The following is a 27,027-nucleotide window of genomic DNA, read 5'->3' on the forward strand; positions in this document are numbered from 1 at the left end:
GAGTTAGACAAAAGGGAAGGGGTGAGCATAACACATAACCCCCACTCCTTAGGTGTGGGCTGCACGTAATGACATTTCTTCAAAGTGTATAATATTGGGTTGACGGAGAAAGGCAGAGGGAGGAGAGTGACTTTACAACGGGAAAACCTGACAAACACTACTTCTGATGGGTCATCAAGCCAACCTCAATAGTCAAGGTGATAGTAGGTACACCTCCTTCTTTCCTTTTTTTGTTTTTTAGAGACAGTGCCTTGCTCTGTTGCCCAGGCTGGAGTGCAGTGGCACAATCATAGCTTACTGCAACCTCAACCTCCTGGTCTCAAATAATTCACCCACCTCAGCCTCCAAGTAGCTGGGACTACAGGAGGGTGCCACCATGCCCAGCTTTTTTTTTTTTTTTTTTTTTTTTCCAGTAGAGAAGTACTCTCTCTATATTGCCCAGTCTGGTATTGAACTCCTAGCCTCAAGTACTGGGCCTCCAAAGTGCTCGGATTTCCAAAGTGCTGGGATTGCAGGCGTGAGCCATAGCACCCATACTACTATGTACACTTGATATGATGTGATTAAAATGGCACTTTAGGCTGGGCGCAGTGGCTCACGCCTGTAATCGCAACACTTTGGGAGGCCGAGGTGGGCGGATCACCTGAGGTTGGGAGTTCGAGATCAGCCTGACCAACATGGAGAAACCCCGTTTCTACTAAAAATACAAAAAATTAGCCGGGCGTGGTGGCACATGCCTGTAATTTCTACTCGGGAGGCTGAGGCAGAAGAATTGCTTGAACCCAGGAGGCTGCAGTTGCGGTGAGCCAAGATCGTGCCACTACGCTCCAGCCTGGCGACAGAGCGAGACTCCATCTCAAAAAAAAAAAGGAAGAGAATAAGTTTAATGGAATAAAATCTACAAATGCTATACCAAGGACCTACTATACACTAAGTTTTGTGCTAGCTGGTATGGAGAGTTGAAAGGACATGATAAGCATAGAACAGGGAAGGCATAATTTTATAGGCTGTGTAATAAGAGGTAATTATCCAAAGCAAATATGAATAATTGTTAGATGACAGGCCTGTTTAAATAGACTGAAGATATACCATGCTAGTCTTTGATCCCTGTTTATATATATTTATGTGTCATTTCTTTTTTTTTTTTTTTTTTTTTGAGATGGAGTCTTGCTCTGTCACCCAGGCTAGAATGCATTGACGTCATCTTGGCTCACTGCAACGTTCACCTCCCGGGTTCAAGCAGTTCTCCTGCCTCAGCCTCCTGAGTAGCTGGGATTATAGGCACCCACCACCATGCCTAGCTAATTTTTGTATTTTCAGTAGAGACGGGGTTTCACCATGTTGGTCAGGCTGGTCCCCTGACCTCAGGTGATCCACCCGCCTTGGCCTCCCAAAGTGCTGGGATTACAGGCGTGAGCCACACCGCACCTGGCCATTTATGTATCATTTCAAGACACTGTGGAATTGCTAATACTTTTGGTCCTTACAGAGAAAAGCTACTGGTTTTATTTTTAAAATTTCCAAGTTCTTTTTTTTTTTTTTTTTTTTTTTTTTGAGACGGAGTCTCGCTCTGTCGCCCAGGCTGGAGTGCAGTGGCCGGATCTCAGCTCACTGCAAGCTCCGCCTCCCGGGTTCACGCCATTCTCCTGCCTCAGCCTCCCGAGTAGCTGGGACTACAGGCGCCCGCCACCTCGCCCGGCTAGTTTTTTGTATTTCTTAATAGAGACGGTGTTTCACCGTGTTAGCCAGGATGGTCTCGATCTCCTGACCTCGTGATCCGCCCGTCTCGGCCTCCCAAAGTGCTGGGATTACAGGCTTGAGCCACCGCGCCCGGCCTCCAAGTTCTTTAGTTTGCTTTACAGATAACCATTTCCAGTGTGTCATTTTTTTTAAGTATAAATTTGTTGCATAAACAATGTTATAAGAAAAAAATTATAAAAGGAAAAATTCATCCAGAATTCTATATTCTAACTGCTGTAGACTGAATATTTGTGTTCCCCACAAAATTCATATGTTGAAATCCTAACCCCTAATATGATAGTAAGTAGGGGGAGCCTTTGGGAGTTGATGAAGTCATGATGGCAGAGCCTTCATCAATGGGATTAGTACCTTATAAAAGAAACCTCCAGAGAGCTCCCTTGCTCCTTTCTGCCCTGTGAAGTCACATGGAGAAAATGGCTGTCTATGAACCAAGACAGCAGGCCCTCCCTAGATACCAAATATGCCAGGTCCTTGATCTCTAACTTCCTAGCTTCGAGAGCTGTGAAAAATAAATTTCTGCTGTTTATAAGCTACCTGTTTATGGTATTCCGTCATAGCAACCCAAAGACATCAATTGTTTTTCCTTATTCCTTTTCAGTCCCTGTCCACATGACATGGTCTTTATGATTAGACCAAGTAAATTTTCAGTGCTATAAACCCTGATGGTGCCTGCTAACAGACTGGCTGTGGGGATTAAAGAACTATTGTTATCACCAGGAACAGGGAAGCTGGAATCGGTTATTTCTCCTCTTCCTGGTTCTGTTACTTATTACTGTACTAAGTTTCTCCAAACACCCAACTTTCCCTTTCTCAACTTACACTTTTAAGCTAAATTGTACTACTGATTTTTAAAACAACTACAGGTTTGCTTTTAAGAAACATATTTTTATGTCTATTTTTTTAAAAAGACGGGGTCTCTGTCACCCAGGTGGGAGTGCAGTGGCAAGATCTCAGCTCACTGCAGCTTCAACCTCCTGGGCTCAAGTGATCCTCTCACTTCAGCCCCCTCTCCACCCCAAGTAGCTGGGACTACAGGCATGCGCCACCACACCAGGCTAATTTTTGTGGTTTTTGTAGAGATGGGGTTTCACCATGTTGCCCAAGCTAGTCTCAAACTCCTGAGTTCAGGAGATCTACCTGCCTTGGCCTCCCAAGGAGTGCTGGGATTACAGGTATGAGCCACTGCGCCCAGCCTTAAGAAACGTATTTTTAAAGAAGATTGCTAATCTGTCAACTTATGCAAAATTCCTTTTAGACACTTAAAAATCTTAGGAGAGGCAACAATTACAATTTATGTCTCAAGTCACATTGACTTATTTTACTTATTTTTTAAAGCTTGGATTATTTGGAATGAATACTGGAATGATCAAATATCACATACTGGTAAATTCTCTAAAAGTATTTACTAAACTGAGCTAATGTACCATCATCCTGATTTTGCAGACAAAGAAATTGCAGGTATAACCAACCTACCTAAGCTTGCGAAGTTAGCAAAGATGTTGCAAATTTAGCTAAAGAGAGTCAGTCTCCCTTCACTGGTCTGCCTGCAGTTCTGCAGTATAGAGCTAAGCTCAGCTGAGAAAGTCACTCCCAGGAGAGCAGTTATATTGTCTGCTGCCAGATCTGTCACATCACTTTTTTTTTTTTGAGATGGGCCGGGCGCAGTGGCTCAGAGATGGAGTCTCACTCTGTCACCCAGGCTGGAGAGCAGTGGCACGATCTCGTCTCGCTGCAACCTCCACATCCCAGGTTCAAGCGATTCTCCTGTCTCAGCCTCCCAAGTGGCTGAGATTACAGGTGTGTAGCACCACTCCCAGTTAATGTTTGTATTTTTAGTAGAGATGGGGTTTCACCATGTTGGCCAGGCTGGTCTTGAACTCCTGACCTAAGGTGATCCAACCACCTCGGCCTCCCAAAGTGATGTGATGTGAGCCGGGTGCGGTGGCTCACGCCTATAATCCCAGCACTTTGGCAGGCCGAGGCGGGTGGATCACTAAGTCAGGAGTTCAAGACCAGCCTGGCAAGCATGGTGAGACCCTGTCTCTACAAAAAAAATACAAAAAATTAGCCAGGCATCGTGTCATGTGCCTGTAATCTCAGCTACTTAGGAGGCTGAGGCAGGAGAATTGCTTGAACCCAGGAGGCAGAGGTTGCAGTGAGCCGAGATCATGCCACTGCACTCCAGTCTGGGCGACAGAGCCAGATTCTGTCTTAATCAATCAATCAATCAATTTTTCAAAAGAGATGGGGTCTCACCATTTTGCCCAGGCTTGTCTTGAACACCTGGGCTCAAGTGATCCTCCTGCCTTGGCCTCCTAAAGTGCTGGGATTACAATGAGCCAACATGCCCAACTTTTTTTCATTTTTTTTTGAGACAAGGTCTCTCTCTGTCAACCATGCTGGAGCAGCATGATCACAGTTCACTGCAGCCTCAACCTCCCGGGCTCAAGCAATCCTCCTGCTTCAGCTTCCTGAGTAGCTGGGCTCACAGGCAATCCTCCTGCTTCAGCTTCCTGAGTAGCTGGGCTCACAGGCACGGGCCACCACATCTGTCTAACTTTTCTAATTTTTTGTAAAGACAGGGTCTCACTAGGTTGCCCAGGCTCAAGCTGAATTCTGAAACATGAATATTAACATAGGCAGCCAAGGGAAGTAGTCAAGGCTGGGAAAATGAAAGTATGGGAACAGATATCTATCTCTAAGGGGCAATTATGATAAATAGGATTGATGAATGGTGACAAAGCCTATTTCCTAATCCCCTACAAAGGGCACTAGGAACATAGATATACCCTGAGAATAGTATGCAGGTACTGAATGTATGTGAAAAGACCTAATGTACTCCATGATAAACACCTACAGGTAAGGGTGGGTTTTAAGGATAGCCCTTGCTATACATCTTTCTGAGATCAGTCTTCTGGTCTGTAATGCAACATATTTTGACAGGATTTTTGTGAGTATGGAACTTTTCATGGAGTCAGTGTTGTATAGAAATGCACATTTTAAAGTCATACATGCTGAATTTGAATTTGACTTTGTCATCTATTTGCCTTGTGGGGTTTTTTTGTTGGTGTTTTTTTTCGTTGTTTTGTTTTGTTTTTGTTTGAGATAGAGTTTCACTCTTGATGCCCAGGCTGAAGTGTAATGGCACGATCTTGGCTCACCGCAACCTCCACCTCCCAGGTTCAGGTGGTTCTCCTGCCTTAGCCTCCCGAGTAGCTGGGATTACAGGCACCCAGCACCACACCTGGCTAATTTTGTATTTTTAGTAAAGATGAGGTTTCTCCAAGTTGGTCAGGCTGGTCTCAAACTCCCGACCTCAGGTGATCCGCCCACTTCAGCCTCCCAAAGTGCTGGGATTACAGGCGTGAGCCACCGTGCCCAGCATTGCCTTGTGGTCTTGAGCAAAGTACTTCTACTTCCTGGCTCTATTTCTCCATCTGTAAAATGATAGTACTAACTTCACAGCATTATAAGAATTTCATAGGCAAGGCAAGGCTGATATTTAGCTAATACCCAACTGGAAAGGCTATATTGGTGATTAAAATATTGAAACACGCTGGGCGCGGTGGCTCATGCCTGAAATCCTAGCACTCTAGGAGGCTGAGCTGGGTGGGTCACTTGAGCCCAAGAGTTTGAGACCAGCCTGGGCAACATGGCAAAATCCTGTCTCTACAAAGAATAGAAAAATAAGGAAGGCATGGTGGTACACACCTGTAGTCCCAGCTACTCAGGAGGTCAAGGCTAAAGTGAGCTGTGATGTGTCACTGCACTCTAGCCTGGGCAACAGAGACCCTGTTTCAAAAATAAGCAAACAACAAAAATATTGAAACATTTACATATGAGTTGGCATATAGCTACTTCCCTAAGCACTTCCAATGTCCTCTAACTCTCCCCTGGGACACACTGGACCTCCTCACAATCTAGCAATTAGAATATATCTGAGGCCAGGTGTGATAGCTCACGCCTGTAATCCTAGCACTTTGTGAGGCCAAGGAGGGCAGATCACTTGAGGTCAGGAGTTCAAGACCAGCCTGACCAACATGGCAAAACCCTGTCTCTACTAAAAATGCAAAATTAGCCAGGTGTGGTGGTGCATGCCTGTAATCCCGGCTACTCAGGAGGCTGAGGCAGGAGAATTGCTTGAACCCAGGAGGTGGAGGTTGCAGTGAGCCAAGATTGCGCATTGCACTCCAGTCTGGGCAACAAGAGTGAAAGTACGTCTCAAAAAAAAAAAAAAAAAGTGGCACAGAAATCTTCATAGGTATTCTGATTGATTTATTTTAAAAGTCGATTATCCAAAAAATGCCTGGCACATAGACGTTTTTTTCTTTTCTGAGATGGAGTCTCGCTCTGTCGCCCAGGCTGGAGTGCAGTGGTGTGATCTCGGCTCACTGCAACTCCACCTCCCAGGTTCAAGTGATTCTCCTGCCTCAGCCTCCCAAGCAGCTGCGATTATAGGCACCCGCCACTATGCCCAGCTAATTTGTATTTTAGTAGAGAGGGGTTTCATCATGTTGGCCAGGCTGGTCTCAAACTCCTGAGGTCAGGTGAGCCACCCATCTTGGCTTCCCAAAGTGCTGGGATTACAGGCGTGAGCCACCATAGTAGACATTTAATAGATATAATCAAATTTATTTAGCCTACAGATTCAGTCTATAGATATAGTTAGGAAATGCCCCTTTACTGGGTGACATACACTTCTATATACATTTATTGGGGCATACTATTATTGCATATCTGGTGGTTTACCCCTAGGTGGAATTCAATACTTCTCTGCCACCTCCAAGGAGCAATAATATATGGCTAAGACAAAATGGATTCCTTGGAGACAAATTAGGATCAAGATGCTAAGCGGTAGACCTTTCACTGTGGACAAGCAGCAGGGTTGAATTTTCAAGCATCAGTGTAGTATTGTGTCTTTTATTAATTCCATGTCCTCGGCTTGGCTCCATGTGACTGCCAGTGTGATAAAAGAGGCCCAAAGCTACTTGGAGATCCTAACTTCCTTGGCTTATTTCTCTTTTTGAGTGCTCCTGTTGATCTGGTCTAGCTTGCCAGGGAGAAGTCTAAGAGAAGGAAGGTCATCTAGGCCTGTCTTGATTATACAAGAGTTTTCTCTAAGCTCTGTAAAATCCATCTCAGCTTACTAAATCTAAGGTTCCATAGAGGGCTTTTGGACCCTGTAGCAACTTTAAAACATGGCACCAAAATTCTCTGACACTCCTCTTATTGAGAAGTAGGGCTTGTGTACCCTCTCCTTGAATCTGGGCTGTGTGTGTGGTTGACTGAAAGAATATGGTGAAAGAAGAGGTGCTGTGGCAGTTTCTAAACCCAGGTTTTAAAAACTGGCAGTTTCTCCTCCCCATCTCCTGGAATGTTTACTCTTGAAGAGTAACATTCAGCCATCATGCTGTAAAAAGAAACCTAAGCAACTAGTGGTAAACCCCATGGTCTTTAGGGAAAGAGGGTTTCCACAATGTTAGGGGGAGCCAAGTAAAATTTAAATAGTGTATTTTCCAGCTTCCCGTCTCTACACCAAAATTAAGTATTGACACTCACAAGAGGAAAAAAAAATATCCTCTGTCAGCCATGTGAATGAGCCTTCTTGGATATGGATTCTCCAGCCCTCAGTTGAGCTGCCCCAGCTGATGCCATGTGGGATGAAGGTGAGCTGTCCCCACTGGGCCCAGCCCAATTTTCAGGTCATAAGGAAAATAAATGTTTCTTGTTTTGGCCGGGCACCGTGGCTCACGCCTGTAACCCCAGCACTTGGGAGGCTGAGGCAGGCGGATTGCTTGAGGTCAGGAGTTTGAGACCAGCCTGGCCAACATGGTGAAACCCCGTCTCTATTAAAAATACAAAAATAAGACAGGCATGGTGGCAGGTGCCTGTAATCCCAGCTACCCAGGAGGCTGAGGCAGGAGAATTGCTTGAACCTGGGAGGTGGAAGTTGCAGTGAGCTGAGATTGTGCCACTGCAATGCCAGCCCAGGAGACAGAGCAAGACTCCATCTCAGTTAACAACAACAAAACAACAACAAAAAGGCAGGGCTTGGTGGCTCATGCCTGTAATCCCAGCACTTTGCGAGGCCAAGGCAGGCGGATGACCTGAGGTCGGGAGTTTGAGACCAGTCTGATTAACATGAAGAAACCCTGTCTCTACTAAAAATACGAAAAAATTAGCCAGGAGTGGTGGTGTATGCCTGTAATCCCAGCTACTTGGGAGGCTAAGGCAAGAGAATTGCTTGAACCCAGAAGGCAGAGGTTGTGGTAAGCCGAGATTGTGCCATTGCACTCCAGCCTGGGCAACAAGAGTGAAACTGTCTCAAAACAAACAAACAAACAAACAAAAGAATGTTTCTTGTTTTAAGCCATTGTTTTGGGAATGGCTGTTTTGTAGCAACAGATAACCGGAACAAACTCAAAGGGCCAACTAGTCATAAAGTGGTATTTTTTTTTTTTTTTGGTTTTTTTTTTTTTAGATGGAGTTTTGCTCTGTAGCTCAGACTAGAGTGCAGTGGCGCAATCTTGGCTCACTGCAAACTCCGCCTCCCGAGTTCACACCATTCTCCTGCCTCAGCCTCCCGAGTAGCTGGGACTACAGGCACGTGCCACCACGCCCGGCTAATTTTTTTGTATTTTCAGTAGAGATGGGGTTTCACCGTGTTAGCCAGGATGGTCTTTATCTCTGGACCTTGTGATCCACCCACCTCAGCCTCCCAAAATGCTGAGATTACAGGTGTGAACCACCTCGCCCAGCCCATAAAGTGTTTTTTTGCCTCACCTTGTCATTCCTGGAAATGATTCCCTGGAAAACCCTTGGCAGGGATGGGTGTCTGGGTTTCAGTTTTTAGAAATCTTTCCACATTAATATTTTCCTTAGTTGCCTAACATAACTGGCAGAAGGAGACAGGCAAGGAACAGGACATTAAGTACCCAACCACCTGTGGTCATAATTATCCAGAAAGATTGTTTTCTCTGTGAAAAAAAATCACTACATATTGCTTTAAGTAGGCATACAAGGAAGTTTCAGACCCAAACCCCTGTGTGGAATCCATAGTTCTGGTGTTCCGTCATGGAAACAACAAAGATTGTCCTTTTGTTTCTGTCCTAAGGCTTTCACTAAAAGTATGCCAAGTATGGTGTCTCACAGACACCATATCCTTAAGATCTTTTAACTCTAACTGTGTGAACAAAGGAAAAGAAGGCACATTTGTTTTGATATGGCTTTTTTCATACTCCTGCTACTCATTCCCAATATGACCAATTGTCCTTGTTCTTGGCTGCCCATGTCCTAGCTCCTCCTCTCCAGAAGTTGAAGGGTTTGGAGCCTTCTTGTTTTTTTTTGAGACAGTGTCTCGCTCTGTCACCACGCTGGAGTGCAGTGGTGCGATCTCAGCTCACTGCAACCTCCGCCTCCCGGTCTCGGCTCACTGCAACCTCCGCCTCCTGGGTTCAAGCGATTCTCCTGCCTCGGCCCCCCAAGTAGCTGGGATTACAGGCGCACACCACCACACCCAGCTAATTTTGTATTTTTAGTAGAACGGGGTTTCACCATGTTAACCAGGCTGGTTTCGAACTTCCAACCTCAGGTGATCTGCCCGCCTCGGCCTCCCAAAGTGCTGGAATTACAGGCATGAGCCACAGCGCCCGGCCATGTTTTTTTAACGTGAAAATTCACATATCTAAATGTGGGTCCCTGTTTTTGTATAGCCTTCAAGCTCAAAATAATTTTCACATTTTAAAATGGATTTTAAAAATAAAAGAAATAATATTTTGGGACACATGCAAATTATATAAATTCAAATTTCAGTATCCATAGAAAAATGTTTTTGTTTTGAGACAGGGTCTGGCTCTGTTGCCCAGGCTAGAATGCAGTAGCACGATCTTGGCTCACTGGAGTTTGCACCTCCTGGGCTCAATGGCTCCTCCCACCTCAGCCTCCACCTCCTGGGCTCAAGAGATCCTCCCACCTCATCCTCCACCTCCTGGGCTCAAGGGATCCCCCATCTCAGTCTTCCATCTCAGCCTTTCGAGCAGCTGGGACTACAGGTGCACACCACCACCTGTAGTGTAGTGTAGGCCTGGTTGGGCACGGTGGCTCATGCCTGTAATCTCAGCACTTAGGGAGGCTGAGGCAGGAGGATCGCTTGAGCCCAGGAGTACAAGACAAGCCTGGACAACATGGTAAAACCCCGTCTCTACTAAAAATACAAAAATTAACCAGGTGTGGTGGCAGGTGCCTGTAATCCTAGCTACTTGGGAGGCTGAGGCAGAAGAATCACTTGAACCTGGGAGGTGGAGGTTGCAGTGAGCCAAGATCACAGTACTGCACTCCAGCTTGGGCAACAGAGTGAGACTCTCCATCCCAAAAAAAAAAATATTTTTTTCCAGCTGTGATAATCCAAAATATCCCATAAATATCCCATTTTCCTTTCTATGGTAGGAAGGAAAAGGTAGAAGTTGTGGAGAGGAAACAGGTAAAAATTAAAGGGAGAACGGAAAAGAAGGGCAAACAAAGGCAAGTAGGTGAGGAGAAGGACAGGAAAAGAGACAGGGAGAAGGGAGGGACTTATAAATGGGAAAAGAAGGGCAGGAAGGATGGGAATAAGTAAAAACAACAACAACAAAAAGAAAGCAAGGAGAGACAGTGGAGATGGGGAAGAGTCAGAAACCACTGAGTGAGCTAAGAAAGGAGCACCAAAAGAAAAAGAAGAATGGGGGTGCTCAGACAGAGGGCTACACCACCATCTTCCTCTCCTGTTTGCTTTCATTTACTAACATCCTGGTCACTTTGCTCTCAATAGCTTAGTTCCTTTTCCATAGTCTCTGTTCACTCCAGTACTATCTGACTTGAATTTGTACCTGTACGACAAATCTAATACCCTGGACTCTTAGTTCTATAAACAGGGCATGCATTCTGCCTCAGCCTTCCATTCCCACGGTCTCACCCTGGACCTTGGCATCATCAGAAACTCACAAGTTGGGACATTTCAATTCCAAATATCCCACTCAGACCAGCAGCATCTATACTGCCAGCGTACTTGCTCATATAACCCACCGCAACCTTTCTTGGGTCAATGCTCTAAGACCTTGGTCCCTTTCCCCACCACCCTCCAACCCCTCCACTACCAGGCTTCATGTGCCATTATTTGCTTTCCTGTACGGTTTTGATTCTACAGACAGCATCATAAACATTATCTTGCAAACACTCTCATCACTTGGCCCTCTCTCTCTGTTGTACTTGCCAGGAAAAACCCCAACCCTCAATAAATGCAACAAGCTGCCTTCTCTGCCTGTGCCTGAAATGGCCAAACATCTTCAATTATTTTAAATCCATTACCTCAAATATCAAATGAGCTCTTAACGTTGGCCAGAAGGCCTTTTAAAGGCCTGTATTCACCAAGGCTCAGTTCTTGAACTTCTCCTTTTCTTCTCCCTTAAGATTTTTCCCTAATGAAGGGAGCAGGCGAACGGAGTTAAAGGGCTTCCACTGCAGTTAGAATACAGCCCAAATTCCTTTCCATAACCAAAAGTCCTGATCTGCCACCGACCTCACTTTCTCAACTTTTCACCTTCCATTCTCCCCTCATTTAACTCAGCCCTGGTCTCACTGTCACTGGCCTTTTTTCTTTTTCTTTTTTTGAAGCAGTCTCACTGTCACCTAGTGCAGTGGTGCGATCACAGGCACGGGTCACGGAGTCCGGCTTTTAAATTTTTGGTCGAGACGGGGGTCTCGTCATTTTGTCCAGGCTGGTCTCGAACTCCTGGGCTCAAGCGATCCTTCCTGCCTCAGCCTCCCGACGTGCTGGGATTACAGGAGTGAGCCACCGCGCCCTGCCAGGCCTTCCTTCAGTTGCTCTAACATGCCAAGCCAACTTAGATTTTTTGCACATGCTTTTCTCTGTCGGACACTCTATCCTGGTGTTTGCCTGGTTTCGCTCTTTTCTATCCTTTTGTCTTGGCTTGAATGTCACCTCTTCTGAAGCCTTCTCTGGCGACACTGGCCATCTTATGTCCTACTTGTTATTTCTTCAAAATCGTACTGCCGTTTGTATGTACTGGTGTTTACTCATTCACACCGGCTACCTCCGCGTACCTCACTGGCTGGAATGGAAACTCCTTGCGAGCAGAGACAATGGGTTTTGCTCTCCCGCCGATCACGTCCCAGCCTCCAGGTCAGCACCAGACACTTGGGGGCGCAGGATAAAATATCTGCCGTCAGATAGCGCTAATAACCACCTAACGGGTGGAGGAAAGCTGGCGCGGACTGTAAGAGTGTCTCCGAGACGCAGCCGCTGCGCGAAGCTCCTCCCCTTCCGACCGCGCAGCGGACGCCTGGGCAGCCACGGCGGCTGGGCCGCGGCGGGCGCCGGCTCAGCCCGCCCCTTTCTCCCACCGCCTCCCTGCCCCGCCCCGCGTCTCGCCGGCCGCTGTCAGCTCCCTCAGCGTCCGGCCCAGCAGCTGTGTATGCTGAGCCGCTGCCGCAGCCGACTGCTCCACGTCCTGGGCCTTAGCTTCCTGCTGCAGACCCGCCGGCCGATTCTCTTCTGCCCTCCCCGTCTCATGAAGCCGCTGGTAGTGTTCGTCCTCGGCGGCCCCGGCGCCGGCAAGGGGACCCAGTGCGCCCGCATCGTCGAGGTGAGGCTCGGGCAGCCGGCTGGCTCCTTGGGGCTTGACGAGACGCGGGCCGGCCTGTCCCGCCGCCCCTGGTCCGCCCCCCGGAGTCGCCGGGCCGCAGACTACGAGTCCCGGCGGCCACCGCGCCGCCCGCGTGGCGGTGGCCGAGGGCCGCCGGCGCGCGGCATGCCGGGACTCGTAGTCCGCGCCCGCTCGCCTTGGGGGGCACCGTTTGGGGTCGCTTTGTTCCCGCGCCCCTTCTTTTCTTACATTTTGGGGACCAGATTCGTCTCTAGAGTGGACTGGGAGAGGGATCCCGGAGGCCAACCTTTGGGGGTCCCCCAGCGCGCAGAGGTTAGCACGTAGCTGATCGTGTGGTGGGTGAAGGCAGCAGGAGCGCGGATTTGGGTTAGAGGCCGTGTGCGCCCGCAGTTGCCGGAAGGGGAGACCTATTTTTCTTCTCCGTGCCTTCCCTCTGGTTCTCTAAACTCCGCACTGTCACCTAACCTGTCTTTACCGTAGAAAGGAGCCCAGTGGGGCGGGGTGTTATTTTAGGCGTGCTGTGGGCTGCGGCTGGCGCTCTCGAGCCCAGTCCCCGCAAGCTTTAGGGCGGGGCCAGCCCTGAGGCTCGGCCCGGGACGGGGATGGGGAAAGCCGGGAGTGCAGTTCTGAGATCAAGCTTAAACCTTTGGCCCTGCTGCCAGCTCACGCTCGGCCCTCGGTCACTTCCTCTCTCCCAGCCTCATTTAGCCCTTATAATACAGTAAAAAGAGTCTCTGAACCCAGATTTTCTCAGGATATAAAACACCTCCCAACTGTAAAATCCTGTTACTTTTTTTCCTTTTGCTTTAAGACAGGTTACCAGTTCAATTCTTTTAACAATTTTTGGGCTTGATGTATGGTTGGTTAGCTGCACTGACACTGTGAAAAATAAAGGCTTCATGGACAATCTGGGGAATGCTTGGGAAAGAAGGAAAACAAGATATCTAGAAACAGAAGAGGCGACCATTGGTGGCCTCTAGTGAAATCGCCCTGAAACTCTGTAACCAACAAAAGTTTTTTTGACCTAGAACTTCTAATTTTCTCCGCTTCTAGGATATGGCCAATATTAGCATTGGGCTTTTGCTTCTCTCCTTATATGTTCATAACAAGCAACCTGTATTTTGTTCCCTAAATAGCATCCAGAGAAGGTTAGATGAGTTCAACAAGTCATTATGTGTTGTACAGATGTATTTATAAATATTGATCATTTTGCCGGGCGCGGTGACTCACTTCTGTAATTCCAGCACTTTGGGAGGCCGAGGCTGGCGGATCATGAGGTCAGGAGTTCGAGACCAGCCTGGCTAACATGGCGAAACCTCATCTCTACTAAAAATACAAAAATTAGCCTGGCGTGGTGGCGGGCGCGTGTAATCCCATCTACTCCTTAGACTGAGGCAGGAGAATCGCTTGAAACTGGAAGGTGGAGGTTGCAGTAAGCAGAGATCGGGCCACTGAACTCCAATCTGGGCGACAAAGCGAAACTCCGTCTCAAAAAAAAAAAAAAAAAAAAAAAAAAAAAATTTATCATTTTTAGGTGTCAAAGTGGAACTAGTCCAACTAAAAAAATACGTGACATTTACATCCTCTTTAAAAAATTTTTTTTTGTTGGTTCTCTTTACTTTCTTTTGTTGTTTTTTCTGTTTTGTTATGTTTTTGTTTTTGAGACAGTCTCACCCTGTCACCAGGCTGGAGTGCAGTAGTGAGATCTCGGCTCACTGCAACCTCTGCCTCCCAGGTTCAAGCGATTTTCCTGCCTCAGCCTCCTAAGTAGCTGGGATTATAGGCACAGGCTACCATGCCCTGCTAATATTTTTTTGCATTTTTAGTAGAGACAAGGTTTCACCATGTTGGTCAGGCTGGTCTCGAACTCCTGACCTCAGGTGATCCTCCCACCTCGGTCTCCCAAAGTGCTGGGATTACAGGCTTGAGCCACCATGCCCGGCCTTCTCAGTTGTCTTTTAAAAATTAAAGAGCCTGGCCACTGCACTCCAGCCTGGGTGACAGAGCGAGACTCCGTCTTAGAAATAAATAAATAAATGAAGTGAAAAATGGGAGTGATTTCAAATTTTTGTTTAATATATGTGATCTCTCTTAAATAGCATGATAGGGGAAGGGGCAAAGACTTTAGCATCAACGAGATATGGATTCAAACCCTGAGTCTGCCATTTACTGTTTCTCTAGGCCCAGAGATGTTGTTACCTTTAGTTTGAGTTCTTCTGTGAAAAGGGAAAAAATAGAAATGCCTATTTTGTGTGGTATATGTGAATATTAAATGAGGTAAAATATTTGGCACACAGAGACAGATGCAAATATTTTTTTTTCTCCATTAAACTTCTGATCTTATTACCTCCACTTAAACTTCCTGATCTTATTATATTGGTTATTTTTATTGGTGGGTTTTGTTGTTGTTGTTTGTTTTGAGATCGAGTCTCTCTCTGTCACCCAGGCTGGAGTGCGGTGGCGCCATCTTGACCCACTCCAACCTCTGCCTCCTGGGCTCAAGCCATCCTCTCACCTCAGTCTCCCGAGTAGCTGGGATGACAGGTGTGCACCACCACTCTCTGCTAACTTTTTTTTTAGGGTGTTGTAGAAACGAGGTCTCACTATATTGCCCAGGCCGGTCTCGAACTCCCGGACTCAAGGGATCCTACTGCCTTGGCTTCCAAAGTGTTGGCATTATAGGCATGAGGCACTATGCCTGGACTGGTTATTTTTTATTGCAAAGTAGTATTTTTCTTTTAAATTACTTTATGCATGTTATATTTGAATGCATTTAAATACAGTATGCTATTTGTGAATCATAATATGCCTTTAAAATGTCTATACCTAAATGAGTAATACTCATACTACTACACCGGTTAAAAAAATAATCTACACATTCTGGGCCAGGCGTGGTGACTCACGCCTGTAATCTCAGCACTTTGGGAGGCTGAGGCAGGCGGATCACGGGGTCAGGAGATCGAGACCATCCTGGCTAACAAGGTGAAACCCCGTCTCTACTGAAAATACAAAAATTAGCCTGGCGTGGTGGGGGGCACCTGTAGTCCCAGCTACTCGGGAGGCTGAGGCAGAAGAATGACCTGAACCCAGGAGGCGGAGCTTGCAGTGAGCCCAGATCGTACCGCTGCACTCCAGCCTAGGCGAAAGAGTGAGACTCTGTCTCAAAATAATAATAATAATAATGATAATAATCTATACATTCTACAATTATTCTTTATTCTGTTCGGTAATGGCAAATAATATTTTTAACTTGTTAATTATCAGTTACAAGATTCCATGATGAGATATGTTCTGTAATGTGTTATATTATTAAGATTTCAACAATTATATGACCTTAAACTGTTTTCAACCGTTATCTTCTTTAATGAAAATGTCTTCTCTTGAGTCTAGTTGCCATAAACTTTATTAAGCTGTCAATCAACTAATTCCAAATAGTTTATAATTTAGCAGTTGCTATTCTCTAGCTGGCTAGACAGACACTGGAATATCTATTGTTAGTGAAGTCAGCGGTATGTTGTTTTTTTCTTTGTGAATCTCTTTGTTTTGACTCAATATTTTATTATTACGGGCAATTATAAACTAAATTCCAAAATAATGCAATTTTTGGAGCTTTTTTCCTGTAGGGAAAAAATTATATAAATCCACGTTAAATTCTCCAATTAATCTGTTCGAAGCTAATGTAGCTCACAGGGCACCTGAAATTGTTACTTTAGTATGTTGATTTCCAACTCAGCCTGCCATAAGTACATATTTGAGTCCTAGCTACAGAATCTTAGGATATTCAGTTAACAGAAAGAGAAGAAAAAGAGAAAACCAAAAACCCTTAGGATATCTTGCTCTCTAAGGTACTGAAATTAGTGAAGTGGGTGTTGTTAGAGGGAATCTGGTATTTTTTCTCTGGAGGTGAATTCTGCTCTGCAGATTGCTCCTGGAGACCTAGAGAAGGTAAAGGCAAGTCTGATACAGTATCTTCTGAAAGTGTTCTGTACTGGGAAGGAAAGATTGGAGGGAGGTTTTGGGATTGATTTTGCACATTTATTTGTACTGATATTTTTCAGTTTTGTTTGCCTGCCTGCCTGCCTGCCTTCCTTCCTTCCTTCCTTCCTTCCTTCCTTCCCTCCCTCCCTCCCTCCCTCCCGTTCTTTTTCTTTTTTTTTAACCAAATACCCAGACTTGAAGGAGAATTTATTTTCTAATTGTTTGTAAATCTGTATCCTCTAATACCTAATTTGTTTTTGAAAATGAGCTATTTTCTAAATCAGTGTGATACTTACAGTTAAGTTTCCAGAGTGGAATTATTGTGCAGTAGTTTATTTATAAAATCATGATGGGAATACTGTGTTATTCTTGAATTTTTTTTTTTTTTTTTTTTGAGACAGAGTCTTGCTCTGTTGCCCAGGCTGGAGTGCAGTGGTCGGATCTCGGCTCACTGCAAGCTCCGCCTCCCGGGTTTACGCCATTCTCCTGCCTCAGCCTCCCAAGTAGCTGGGACTACAGGCGCCCGCCACCTCGCCCGGCTAGTTTTTTGTATTTTTTTTTAGTAGAGACGGGGTTTCACCGTGTTAGCCAGGATGGTCTCGATCTCCTGACCTCGTGATCCGCCCGTCTCGGCCTCCCAAAGTGCTGGGATTACAGGCTTGAGCCACCGCGCCCGGCCTATTCTTGAATTTTTAAAATTAAGCTTTATTTATATTTGTTGTTTTGGCCCAAATGAAATTATGTCAATGTAACCTAAATTTATATTTGAAAATAACCACAATTTTACGTGCATTAGTTGGAAGAAATATTTAAACCTCTCTTTTAAAGATTGTGAACATTTTGCTTACATAAACAAATTATGACTAAAGCTTATAACCATGCCAAATTGCTTTCTGTAGCACCCAGAAAAAAAAATTTTTTTTTTTGAGAGAGGGTCTCACTCTGTTGCCCAGACTGAAGTACAGTGGCGTGACCCCGGCTCACTGTAACCTCTGCCTCCTAGGTTCAAGAGATTCTCCTGCCTCAGCCTGCAGAGTAGCTGGGACTACAGACACATGCCACCATGCCAGGCTAATTTTTGTATTTTTAGTAGAGACAGGGTTTCGCCATGTTAGCCAGGCTGGCCTCGATCTTCTGACCTCAGGTGATCTACGTGCCTCAGCTTCCTAAAGTGCTGAGATTACGGGCAGGAGCCGTTGCGCCTGGCCTCACCTAGAAAGCATTTTATCATCTGTGTCAACTTCCTCCAAGGCCTGTGTGGGTAACTCTTACTTTTCCTGGCCATCCTACTTACTGCACTTAGAAAAAGTTTTGGATGATAATTGACTTTAAGCATATATAAATCAGAAACTTGATTTCATTTATCTTTGTGTCCCCAGTGTTGAACATTGTGCCTGACACATAGTAACTGCCTATCAAGCACTTACTGAATTATAAGTTGAATAGGTTGAATTCATAGAGTGTATTTTTTGTCCTGAAGATGTAAAATTTTTAAAAATTCAATCCCCAGAGGGCGCTCCAGTGGCAGTTGGCTCTCCCATTTTCAGGACCAGAAGTGTTTGAATGTCTTCCTCTGATTTTTCTTTCTTCCTTTCCTTTTTCTTTTTCTTTTCTTTTTTTTTTTTTTAGACGGAGCATTACTCTGTCGCCTAGACTGGAGTGCAGTGGCGTGATCTTGGCTCACTGCAACCTCCGCCTCCCCGGTTCAAGCGATTCTCCTGCCTCAGCCTCCTGAGTAGCTGGAATTACAGGCGCCCACCACAATGCCAGGATAATTTTTGTATTTTTAGTGGAGATGGGGTTTCACCATAATGGCCAGGCTGGTCTCAAACTCCTGACCTCAGGTAATCCGCCTGCCTCGGCCTCCCAAAGTGCTGGGATTACAAGCGTGAGCCACCGCACCTGGCTGATTTCCTTCCTTCCTTCCTTCCTTCCTTCCTTCCTTCCTTCCTTCCTTCCTTCCTTCCTTCCTTCCTTCCTTCCTTCCTTCCTTCCGTCCCTCCCTCCCTCCCTCCCTCCCTCCCTCCCTCCTTCCTTCCTTCCTTCCTTTCTTCCTTCCTTCCTTCTTTCTTTCTTGTTTGCGACTAGCTCTCCCTCTGTTGCCCAGGCTGCAGTGCAGTGGCACAATCGCGGCTCATTCTTACTGCAGCCTCCACCTCCCAGGCTCAACTGATCTTTCCACCTCAGCCTCCCAAGTTACTAGGTCTACAGGTGCATGCCACCATGCCTAGCTAATTTTTTTTTTTATTTTGTAGAGATGGGGTCTCCCTATGTTGCACAGGCTAGTCTCAAACTCCTGGGTTCAAACGATCCTCCCACCTCAGTCTGCAAAGTACTGGGATTGCAGGCGTGAGCCACCATACCCAGCCTGTTTTCCTCGTATTTCTCATGTATCACTTCTGTTTACTCTCAATGAATGAATAAATGATATGGTTGTGAAAATCTGCTGAGATTTCCAAACTCCTCATTACAAATTCTCAAACAGAGCAGCATTTAGAAGAAACTAGTAGATAGGAAAATCCACTGGATATTAAGGTCCAGTGTTTAAGAATAGGCTTCTTTCCTTTTGGTGGAATAATAATTTTTTTCTTTTTTTTTTTTTTTTTTGAGACGGAGTCTCGCTTTGTCACCCAGGCTAGAGTGCAGTGGCCGGATCTCAGCTCACTGCAAGCTTCGCCTCCCAGGTTCACGCCATTCTCCTGCCTCAGCCTCCCACGTGGCTGGGACTACAGGCGCCCGCCACCTCGCCCGGCTAGTTTTTTGTATGTTTTAGTAGAGACAGCGTTTCACCGTGTTAGCCATGATGGTCTCGATCTCCTGACCTCGTGATCCGCCCGTCTCGGCCTCCCAAAGTGCTGGGATTACAGGCTTGAGCCACCGCGCCCGGCCAATAATTTTTTTCTTTTGAGGCGGCGTTTCACTCACTCTTGTTGCCCGGGCTAGAGTGCAGTGGCATGATCTTGGCTCACCTCAACCTCCGCCTCCTGGGTTCAAGCGGTTCTCCTGCCTCAGCCTCCCGAGTAGTTTGGGTTATAGGCATGTGCCACCATGCCTGGCTAATTTTTTATTTTTAGTAGAGACGAGGTTTCTTCATGTTGGTCAGGCTGGTCTCGAACTCCTGACCTCAGATGATCCACCTTCCTCAGCCTCCCAAAGTGTTGGGATTACAGGCGTGAGCCACCGTGCCCAGCAAATTTTTTCTTTTTTAAGAAAGTTTATCTGTAAAAGAGGTGGTCCACGGGATACTTGACTCTTCAGAAGCACCACTGTTTCATTAAGGGTGCTTGTGACATGGGATTTTTGTTAACAACTTGGAGGAGGGGAGAAAATCTTCAGATTATTTACTGCCCTTAATTTTGAAAACTTTTGTTTTTTGCCTTTCCATTTTAAGTTATAAGAGTAATACATGCCCACTGGGAAAAGTTACATCTTTTCTAATCCCGAGGTCACCAGTAGTAACTGCTTGTTATGAACTGCTTCCCCATCTCTTTCTCAATGTTCTTGTGAACAAAATGCAAATATTTATATTTTTTACCTTCAAGTGAGATTATTGTATTTTTTGCCGACTGTATCATGGATATCCTTTCAGTTCTTTACCTATAGATTTAATTCCTTTGTGTTTTTGTTTGTTCGTTTTTTTGAGACGGAGGCTCACTCAGTCTGTCACCCAGGCTAGAAAACCTTGGCACGATCTTGTCTCACTGCAACCTCTGTCTTCCAGGTTCAAGAGATTCTCCTGCCTCAGCTTCCTAAGTAGCTGAGATTACAGGTGTGTGCTACCACACCTGGCTAATTTTTGTGTTTTTAGTAGAGACAGTGTTTTATTAGGTATTTCTTTATAGCAGTGTGAGGATGGACCAATACAGTCTACTTTAAGATTTTTTTTTTTTTTTTTTTTTTGAGATGGAGTCTCGCTCTGTCGCCCAGGCTGGAGTGCAGTGGCCGGATCTCAGCTCACTGCAAGCTCCGCCTCCCGGGTTCACGCCATTCTCCTGCCTCAGCCTCCCAAGTAGCTGGGACTACAGGCGCCCGCCACCTCGCCCGGCTAGTTTTTTTTATTTTTTAGTAGAGACGGGGTTTCACCGTGTTAGCCAGGATGGTCTCGATCTCCTGACCTCGTGATCCGCCCGTCTCGGCCTCCCAAAGTGCTGGGATTACAGGCTTGAGCCACCACGCCTGGCCTAAGATTTTTATTTTTATTTATTATTATTTATTTATTTATTTAGCTAGAGCCTTGCTGTGTCGCCCGGGTTGGAGTGCACTGGTGTGATCTCAGCTCACTGCAACCTTTGCCTCCCAGGTTCAAGCGATTCTCATGCCTCAGCTTCCCGAGTAGCTGGGATTATGCCCAGCTAATTTTTTTGTATTTTTAGTAGAGACAGGGTTTCACCGTGTTAGCCAGGATGGTCTCGATCTCCTGACCTCGTGATCCACCCACCTCAGTCTCCCGAAGTGCTGGGATTACAGGCGTGAACAACTGATCCTGGCCAATTTTTATTTTTTTGGGACAGTCCCCCAGGCTGGAGTATAGTGGCTCCATCACCACTTACTGCAGCCACTTGGCTCAAGCAATCTTCCTGCCTTATCCTTCAGAGTAGCTGGGATTACAGGCTGACACCACCAGACCTGGCTAATTATTTTTTATTTTATTTTTTTGAGATGGAGTCTTGCTCTGCCACCCAGGCTAGAGCACAGTGGTGTGATCTCGGCTCACTGCAACCTCCACCTCCCAGGTTTAAGCGATTCTGCTGTCTCAGCCTCCCAAGTAGCTGGGATTATAGGCACCCACCACCACACCTGGCTAATTTTTGTATTTTTAGTAGAGACAGGGTTTCACCATGTTGGCCAGGCTGGTCTTGAACTCTTGACCTCAGGTGATCTGCCCGCCTCGACCTCCCAATTAGCCTGGCCTAGCTAATTATTTTTTGTAAAGACAAGGTCTCACTGTGTTGCCCAGGCTGGTACTCACTCAACTGCTTCAAATGCTAATCTCTTCCAGAAACACCCTCACAGATGATAATGTTTACTAGCTATCTGGGTATCCCTTAATCCAGTCCAGTTGGCACCAAAAATTAACCATCACAAACATTATACTTACTATATTTCTATCAGAAGTATATGAATATCAGCTTGGATGATTATTTTAATTTTTACAAATTTGTTAATCTGTTTTCTAAGGTTTTTGAGAATAAATTCTTTTCTTTTTTCCTATTTTTCTTTTTTTTTTTCTTTCTTTTTTTTCGAGATAGGATCTCACTGTGTTGCCCAGGCTGGAGTGCAGTGGTACCATCTCGGCTCACTGCAGCCTCCGCCTCCCAGGTTCAAGAAATTCTCCTGCCTCAGCCTCCCAAGTAGCTGGGATTACTGGCACTCACCACCATGCCCAGCTAATTTTTGTATTTTTAGTAGAGACAGGGTTTCACCATGTTGGTCAGGTTGGTCTCGAACTCCCGGCTTTGTGATTCACCCGCCTGAGCCTCTCAAAGTGCTAGGATTACAGGCATGAGCCACTGTGCCTGGCAATTCTTTTCTTTAAAGTGAAATGGCATAATTAGCTGTGTGTATTTTTTTTTTTTTTTTTTTTTTTTGAGACAGAGTCTCGCTCTGTCACCCAGGCTGGAGTGCAATGTCGTGATCTCGGCCCACTACAACCTCCGCCTCCCAGATTCAGAAGATTCCTGTGCCTCCACTTCCCAAGTAGCTGAGATTACAGGCGCATGCCACCACACCCAGTTAATTTTTGTATTTTTAGTAGAGATGGGGTTTCACCATGTTGGCCAGGCTAGTCTTGAACTCCAGACCTCAAGTGATCCGCCTGCCTCGGCCTTCCAAAGTGCTGGGATTACAGGTGTGAGCCACCATGCCCGACCCTGTGTATATTTAAAAAAAATATTTTCCTGACTTGGCATGGTGGCTCACGCCTGTAATCCCAGCACTTTGGGAGGCCAAGGCGGGTGGATCAGGAGGCTGTAATCCCAGCTACTCTGGAGGCTGAGGCAGGAGAATCACTTGAACCTGGGAGGAGGATGTTGTAGTGAGCTGAGGCCACACCATTGCACTCCAGCCTGGGCAACAGTGAGACTCCGTCTCAAAAAAAAAAGTGTGTGTGTGTGTGTGTGTGTATATATGTGTGTGTATATATATATATAAACTTCCCTGTACTTGTCATTTATTCAGAAAACCAGGCACTGTGATATTGGTTGTTGAACCGAGTAAGAAGACACAGACTGACCAGGTGCAGTGGCTCACGCCTGTAATCCCAGCACTTTGGGAAGCCAAGGTGCAAAAATCACTTGAGCCAAGGAGTTCAAGACCAGCCTGGGAAACATATGAAAAGCCCATCTCTACAAAAAATTAACAGGCCTGGTGGTGCGTGCCTGTGGTCCCAGTTACTTGGGAGGCTTAGGTGGGAGAATCACCTGAGCATGAGAAGTCAAGGCTGCAATAAGTCATGATCATGCCACTGTGCTTCAGCCTGGGCATGACCATGTCTTAAAAAAAAAAAAAAAAGACGACAGACCCTGCTGCCAAAAGTTTACAATGTAGTGAGGAAACAAGGAAATTAATTGGTGATGACTACAGGATAGAATGATAAATCCTATGATATAAATATACCAAATATACCGTTTAGGTAAGGGAGGGGACATCTACATTTCAGTTTAATGAGTCAGGGAGGGCTTCCCAGAGGAGGTGATGTGTATGAGCTCAATTTTGAAGGACAATGGGAAAGAAGCAGCTGGGAGATGGAAAACGCTCAAAGCAGTTATCCTTGTATAGGGTTATTGGAGGATTTAATTCTGAGTAAAGTGTGAGAGAGTAAACTGACATAAGTGAGGCTGACACAAAAAACACTCCCTTGAATGCAAACAGATATGAAAGAACTTTGCAGATATTAAAGTTTAACTGTAAATTATTTTTTTTCTTTTCTTTTCTTTTTTTTTTTTTTTTAAGATGGAGTCTCACTCTGTCATCTAGGCTGGAGTGCAGTGGCACAGTCACGGCTCACTGCAACCTCCACTTCCCGGGTTCAAGCGATTCTCCTGCCTCAGCCTCCCAAGTAGCTGAGATTACAGCCCACCACCACACCTGGCTAATTTTTGTATTTTTAGTAGAGATGGGGTTTTACCATGTTGGCGAGTCTGGTCTCAAACTCCTGACCTCAGGTGATCTACCCGCCTCAGCCTTCCAAAGTGCTGGGATTACAGGTGTGAACCACCATGCCCGGCCTAACTGTAAATTATTTTGAAACTGTTTATCTTTCAGTTTTGCCTCCCTAACTAGAGTGTAATGTCTTTAAGGGTGGGGACCCTGTCTTTTCCCTCTCATTTCACTACATGTTTTTCATTTATTTATTTGTTTTTTTTTTACACAGACTCTGGCTCTGTTGCTCAGGCTGGAGTGCAGTGGTATGATACCGGCTTATTGCAACCTTTGCCTCCCGGGTTCAAGCGATTCTTCTGCCTCAGCCTCCCGAGTAGCTGGATTTACAAGCGTGTACCACCATGCCCAGCTAATTTTTTGTATTTTTAGCAGAGATGGGGTTTCACCGTGTTGCCCAGGCTGGTCTTGAACTCCGACCTCAGGTGATCTGCCTGCCTCGGCCTCCCAAAGTGCTGGGATTACAGGCGTGAGCAACCACACCTGGCCTTCATTCTACTACATGGTTTTTGAAATGCCTAGTCATCCTTCAGATTTTAGCTTAAAGACTCCCAAATGTTCTCAGTTTATGATGCCCTTAGTGTCTCAGTTTTTTTTCCATGAAAACCCTAGTGCACAAAGAAATACCTAACAGCTATATTAAGTAAGTAATGAGTTCCAAACAATTCTTAATAAGTATTTTATAACAAGTTAGTAGCTGTTTGAAGAAATGATACATAGAAATTAGGAGAAAAAAAGTAGCAATTTAATTTCTTTTTTTTTTTTTTTTCTTTTGAGGTGGAGTTTTGCTCTTGTTGCCCAGGCTAGAGTGCAATGGCGTGATCTTGGCTCACTGCAACCTCCACCTCCCAGGTTCAAGCAATTCTTCTGCCTCAGCCTCCTGAGTAGCTGGGATTATAGGCATGTGCCACCATGCCGGCTAATTTTGTATTTTTAGTAGAAATGGGGATTCACCATGTTGGTCAGGCTGGTCTCAAATTCCTGACCTCAGGCGATCTGCCCACCTTGGCCTACCAAAGTGCGGGGATTAGAGGTGTGGAGGTGTGAGCCACCACACCCAGCCTTTTTTTTTTTTTTGAGACAGAGTCTTACTGTGTCGCCTAGGCTGGAACGCAGTGGCGCCATCTTGGCTCACTGCAACCTCCGCCTCCTGGGTTCAAGCAATTCTCGTGTCTCAGCCTCCGGAGTAGCTGGGACTGCAGGTGCCCACCACCACGCCCGGCTAATTTTTGTATTATTAGTAGAGATGGGATTTCACCATGTTGGCCAGGCTGGTCTGGAATTCCTGACCTCGTGATCTGCCAGCCTCGGCCTCCTAAAGTGCTGGGATTACAGGTATGAGCCACTGCGTCCGGCCTAATTTCATTCTTAAGTAACCACACTTACTAATGAAATGTATATGCCTGTTGGGCACTGTTTCTCATACATTGGAATCAGATTGCACACTTCCACCTGCATTTCTTACTAATTTTCTTTCTTTCTCTCTCCCTGTCTCTTTTCTTTCTCTTTTTTTTTTTTTTTTTTTTGAGTTGGAGTCTCACTCTGGCACCCAGGCTTGAGTGCAGTGGCACTATCTCAGCTCACTGCAACCTCCGTCTCCTGAGTTCAAGTGATTCTCCTGCCTCATTCTCCCAAATAACTGGCGCTACAGGTGCACGCCACCATGCCCAGCTACTTTTTATATTTTTAGTAGAGACAGAGTTTCACCATGTTGGCCAGGCTGCTCTTGAACCTCAGACCTCAGGTGATCCACCTGCCTTGGTCTCCCAAAATGCTTGGATTACAGGTGTGAGCCACCGTGCCCGGCCCCTGTTTGTTTGCCTCCCCCTCCCTTCCCCTCCCCTCCCCTCCCCTTCCCTTCACTTCACTTTCCCTCCCCAAGCGATTCTCATGCCTCAGCCTCCCAAATAACTGGGATTACAGGCGCCTGCCACCATACCCGGTTAATATTTGTATTTTTAGTAGAGACAGATTTCACCACGTTGGCCAGGCTGGTCTTGAACTCCTGACATCAGATGATCCACCTGCCTCAGCCTGCCAAAGTCTTGGAATTATAGGCATGAGCCACTATGCCCAGCCTATTTTATTTTTTTATTTTCTTTCTTTCCTTTCCTCCTTCCCTTCCTCCCTCCCTCCCTCCCTCCTTCCCTCCCTCCTTCCTTCCCTCCTTCCTTCCGTCCCTCCTTCCTTCCCTTCCTCCTTCCCTTCCTCCCTTCCTTCCTTCTTTCCTTTTTTCGTTCGTTCCATTCATTCATTCTCTCATTCATTCGCTCTATTGCCAAGGCTGGAGTGCAGTGGCACAATCATAGCTCATTGCAGCCTCCAACTCCTGGAGTCAGGCAATCCTCCCACCTCAGCCTCATGAGTAGCTGGGACTACAGGCACATCGCACCATACCTCTCGAGTGTTTAAAATTTCTGTAGGTATCTCATTATGTTGCCCAGGCTGGTCTTGAACTCCTGGCCTCAAGCAGTCCTCCTGTCTTGGCCTCCCCAAAGGCTGAGATTACAGGCATGAGCTGCTGTGCCTGTCCTACATTAATTTTCATGTGGTACTTGTTTTTATCACAGCAACAACCCATAAAAGAATCAGCCTCACAAAGATATGATGTCTTTGAAAGGAATGTACTATGATCTTTTTGTTGTTGTTGTTTTTGGGTTTTGTTGTTGTTGAAACAGAGTCTTACTCTGTCATCCAGGCTGGAGTGCAGTGGTGCAATCTCAGCTCACTGCAACCTCCATCTCCCAGGTTCAAGCAATTCTCCTGCCTCAGCCTCCCGAGTAGCTAGGACTACAGGCATGCGCCATCACCATTCCTGGCTAATTTTTGGATTATTAGTAGAGACGGCGTTTCACCATGTTGGCCAGGGTGATCTGTAGCACCTGACCTCAAGTGATCTGGCTGTCTCAGCCTCCCACAGTGCTGGGATTACAGGTGTAAGCCATCGTGCCCGGTCTGTGATCTTAAGTTGAAAATTAACTATCTTGAGCTGGTAGTTCACATAGTGTCACTTTGACTATTGCTGTGTTTCCCTTAAAAAATTAAACCCAGGGCACTATTGTGAATCTGCTGTACCACATTCCAGTTTAGATGCTAATGCAAAAGGATTGTAATCACTGAAGACCTCCAAAAGTCACATAGGAGTGCAGTATTTTAATGGGTAGCTTTCTGAATTGAAATTCAGAGGATTAGAGAAATCAATCTAGTAGTGGGACTTTTTGTCCAGGTTACAGAGAGAAAGGGTGGGGACTCTGCTGGGAGTATGGAGGCAGCACATATATTTTGATGTTCTATTTTTTGTGTCATGTTGGCCTAGTCACACTGATTCTTACTACCTTAAAGCTAATACTTTTAGCCCAATTGCTATATGAAAATGTGTTTGCTCTTACATTTTAGTTGCTTTAACCTGACAAATTAAGAACATTTTTACAGACTAAACATGTGATAAGAGCATTTAGAACTTTAATAG

At 45.8% G+C, this 27,027-nt stretch overlaps 1 protein-coding gene across 2 annotated transcripts in view; it reads left to right on the plus strand.

Moving 5' to 3' along the window:
* Positions 1-12,087: 12,087 nt before the first annotated feature.
* CMPK1 (cytidine/uridine monophosphate kinase 1) overlaps positions 12,088-27,027 on the plus strand; it is a 43,728-nt gene continuing 28,788 nt past the window's right edge. For both annotated transcript variants that reach the window (XM_025389129.1, XM_025389136.1), the window contains exon 1: positions 12,088-12,401. In XM_025389129.1, coding sequence (XP_025244914.1) covers positions 12,231-12,401 — 171 coding nt within the window. In that variant the 5' untranslated portion in view covers positions 12,088-12,230. The remainder of the gene's footprint in view (positions 12,402-27,027) is intronic.

The sequence above is a fragment of the Theropithecus gelada genome, chromosome 1 (assembly GCF_003255815.1).
Source record: "Theropithecus gelada isolate Dixy chromosome 1, Tgel_1.0, whole genome shotgun sequence".
Lineage (NCBI taxonomy): Eukaryota > Metazoa > Chordata > Mammalia > Primates > Cercopithecidae > Theropithecus > Theropithecus gelada.